This window comes from Merops nubicus, unplaced genomic scaffold (assembly GCF_000691845.1).
Source record: "Merops nubicus isolate BGI_N331 unplaced genomic scaffold, ASM69184v1 scaffold15781, whole genome shotgun sequence".
Lineage (NCBI taxonomy): Eukaryota > Metazoa > Chordata > Aves > Coraciiformes > Meropidae > Merops > Merops nubicus.
Window position 1 is genome coordinate 28280 of NW_008590439.1, and position 3634 is coordinate 31913.

General features: G+C 41.4%; 1 protein-coding gene across 1 annotated transcript in view; it reads left to right on the forward strand.

Annotated features, from left to right (window-relative positions):
- The window catches only part of TLE1 (transducin-like enhancer of split 1 (E(sp1) homolog, Drosophila)), a gene marked incomplete at its 5' end in the record, with an annotated part of 32225 nt that overhangs the window by 23853 nt on the left and 4738 nt on the right, over positions 1-3634 (forward strand). The window contains one exon of the mRNA XM_008949948.1: positions 1743-1992. Coding sequence (XP_008948196.1) covers positions 1743-1992 — 250 coding nt within the window. The remainder of the gene's footprint in view (positions 1-1742; positions 1993-3634) is intronic.

The window sequence follows — 3634 nt, forward strand, 5'->3', positions numbered from 1 at the left end:
AGTGGGTCCTTGATGTGCCAGTAAACAGAAATAGCTCCTGGGGGGAGCTCTGTATGAGTCATGGGGTGAGGCATGGATGGGCCCATTAACAGGGAGGACTCCTCCTGCTGGGTGGGAAGGTGTTAACATCTCCCCTGACCTTGAACCTCTTTCCTTATCTGTTATAGCCTGGGGTGTGAGGTCTGTCCTGAGGAGCTGCTACCCATGATTTTCTTAACAGCCCATGAGCACTGACATAGAGAGTATAGAATACACAGTTTTGGTTCTACCCACATAAGGATACACTGGTCCCAGCCCCTGTAACCATGACAGAACTATGAAGTTTTTCTAAGCCTCCACTTCACACTTTTTTAAAGGGAATATTTTCTGTTCTGCTCCTGGGCATATTCAGTTGCTTTGTGGTGTCTGTTTCAGATCCAGGTAACAACTTGGAAACATGCAATAGAATACTTTGAAAGTTGTAGCTCAGAGCTCAGAACAGAAGATTAAATTGAATTATCTATTGTTGCGTCCTTGGAATAAGGATACAGTGGTAATAATTGAGCTGGAGTGACTAAAGGTTTCTAAGCAAGAAGTAGTTACATTTGGAAAAGAAAGGGCAATTCTGAACACAAAAATATGTTCGAAAAATAGGCTTATCACTAGGGAGATGGTAGCTCACTGCTTAGAAAAAGGATACTCATATCTCACCAATTTTTATCCACTTCAGCTTTTTGAAAAATGTTCTTAATTTAACAGCAGGATAAAAAATGTGAGCTGTGGATGTGCTTAAAACAGAAGAAGCAAAAGAGGAGCTCACCAGTGTAACAAAAGGCAGCCTTTTGCAGTAGTGTTTTCATTACTATTTAAAACAAAGGAAACCCTCTGCACCTGAAACGTTTATTAGCTGCTGTTTGTGCCCTGGTCCTTGATTAGAGCTGACTTTAAACATTACAGTGAATGTGAAGAAATGATTTTGTGTACTTTCCCCAAGGAGTGCATTTTTATTCAGTGTGAGGATTCACTTCCTCAACCCTGTTTCCATATACTTGAAATCATGCACTGAATACAAATAAAAAGTGTTACAAAAATGCTAAAACTACATGGGAAACTGAGTCTGTTAATTTTTCCGAAATACTTGTTCAAGAAAACATAATTATGAGAAGATAGTATCAGCGTTCTAATGAGAAGTGTGTGTAACCACTTTGCATGTTTCTATTTTCTGTTTAAAGCACTAGTTACCATCTGGAAGGAGAGGCATGTGAGCACAGCTGGTGCTGATGTTAAAGATGAGGTGCAGAAACAGAGCAGAAGTTGAACTTTGGCTAGTGCTACTGCAAGGCAACAGTTGCAAGCCTTATGGAAGAAGGCTGAAAGAGTAGTGCCTGGTGAGGTATTGGTGCTGAGACCTGGAGCTACTGGCTAGAAACCAGCGGCTGAAAGATCTTTCCATTATCCAGGTGTTTGAAGGGTAGCAGCCATGACCTTAGTCCATAGAGTTAAGGGTAGAATTTAACATTTTTCCCCACTGTAGGAATATTTTAGCTGAGACAAGAGGAAAATACCTATTGTGAATCCTTGTCTACCTCTAAGGATTCATGTGCCTGTATTACTTGGCATTGTAGCTCAGATTTACATGAGAAAAACATTAGCAAATAAATTAAATCTAAAAATACAGTGTTTTTCTTCTGTGATAGCACTGTAACTGGCTGATTTCTTTTTTTTTTTTTTTTTTGTCTTCTCTTCTTTCTCTTTTCCCAAAGAGCCTACTCCTTTCACGTTACTGCAGATGGTCAGATGCAGCCAGTTCCTTTCCCTCCCGACGCCCTCATCGGTCCAGGAATCCCTCGCCACGCCCGTCAGATCAACACTCTGAACCACGGGGAAGTTGTGTGTGCAGTTACCATCAGCAACCCCACAAGACACGTCTACACGGGTGGGAAGGGGTGCGTCAAAGTCTGGGACATCAGCCAGCCTGGCAACAAGAGTCCTGTCTCTCAGCTGGACTGCCTGGTAGGTGAACAAGAACTTGTGCACAAGGGTAGCTTCTCCTTGGAGACTCAATAAGGTAATAGCTGTCTTTGTCTGGATTTTGTTCATATTCCAAGAAAATGGTAGGCAGTTCTGTTTCTTGCGTTTTATGTATTTAGGTGTCTATTTTTTTTTTTTTTTTAACACATAACAGGTGGAATTACAGAGAAGAGTGCTGGTTTGTTTAGGAATAAATTTAATCACTAAGGGTCAAATAACATGTTAGATAAGACTTCTAAAGTGAGAGTGTATCTGATTTTTTTTCTTTCTAGCCATACTGGTGATTTTTGTGCATGAGTGTAAAAGGAATGCAGCCTGGCTGCACAGAACCTTTCTAGATGTTTGACTCGCACTAGCAGTGACAACCTGTGTTTGGGTGGGTTTTTTTTTTGGCAAGAGTACAGCAAACACATTATGAAATAATGTGACAAGGTACCAAGGTCACTTTAAGTCTGTACTCTTGTTGGTGATCCATCACCCTCACAGTAAAGAAGTTTCTCCTTGTGTTGAGGTGGAACTTCTTATGTTCTACCCATTATTCCTTGTCCTATTACTGGGCACCACCAAAAAGTGCCTGTCCGCCTCCTCTTGACACCCACTCCTCAGATATTTGTAGACATTAATAAGATTCCCTCTCAGTCTTCTCCTCTCAAGAGTAAAGAGTCCCTGTTCTCTCAGTCTTTCTTTATCGGAGAGATGTTCAAGTCCCATAATCATCCTCATAGCTTTCTGTTGGACCCTCTCCAGCAGATCCCTGTCTTTCTTGAATTTGGGATCCCAAAACTGGATGCAGTATTCCAGGTGTGGTCTCACCGGGGCAGAGTAGAGGAGGAGGAGAACCTCCCTAGACCTGCTGGACACGCTTCTATTAATATACCCCAGGATACCATTGGCCCTCTTGGCCACAAGGGTACACTGCTGTCCCATGGACACCTTACTGTCCACTAGGACTCCAAGACATTTCCCCATGGAGCTGCTTTCCAGCAGGATGACCCCTAATCTGTGCTAGTACCTGGTATTATTCCTCTGTAGATGCAGGACTCTATGCTTGTCTTTCAGCATGTTCGCCCAACTCTCTAGTAGTGGGAATGCTGCTGAGTACTGCTGGCAGTGGTTTTTGTATGTATTGAGTTACAGATCTTAACCCTTCATTTCCAAAGAACCATTACCGTGTTATTTTGGCAGCTGGTGCAGAGAAGTGGACAGCCAATACACTTTAGTCAAGCTTGTAATAAGTGAAAGCTGAAATGTGTTGCACCATTAAATGTTCTGTAGTACATCTCAATCAGCAATAGCATCACAAATGTGAAACTAATAACATAAATATGGTAAGAATCATGTTGAACAGCAAAGAACCAATATAAATCCAGGACCAGTACGAGAATATGTAATACTATAACTTTAAAATGGAAAATGCAAAAATAGTATTTGAAAGAAAAATCCAAAATATGAAAAGCATGAGACTTGAACTGTACTTTAACGTAGGGTTGCCTAAGTGCCAAATTAAAGGTAATTTGCTTCAGTACTTCTATTGTTTATGACCTTAGCTGATGGAGTGCATTTGCAGAAACGCAAGCTCACTTTGGCTCTGTTTTTGTTTAATGAGACAGGAGACTTTCCGTTC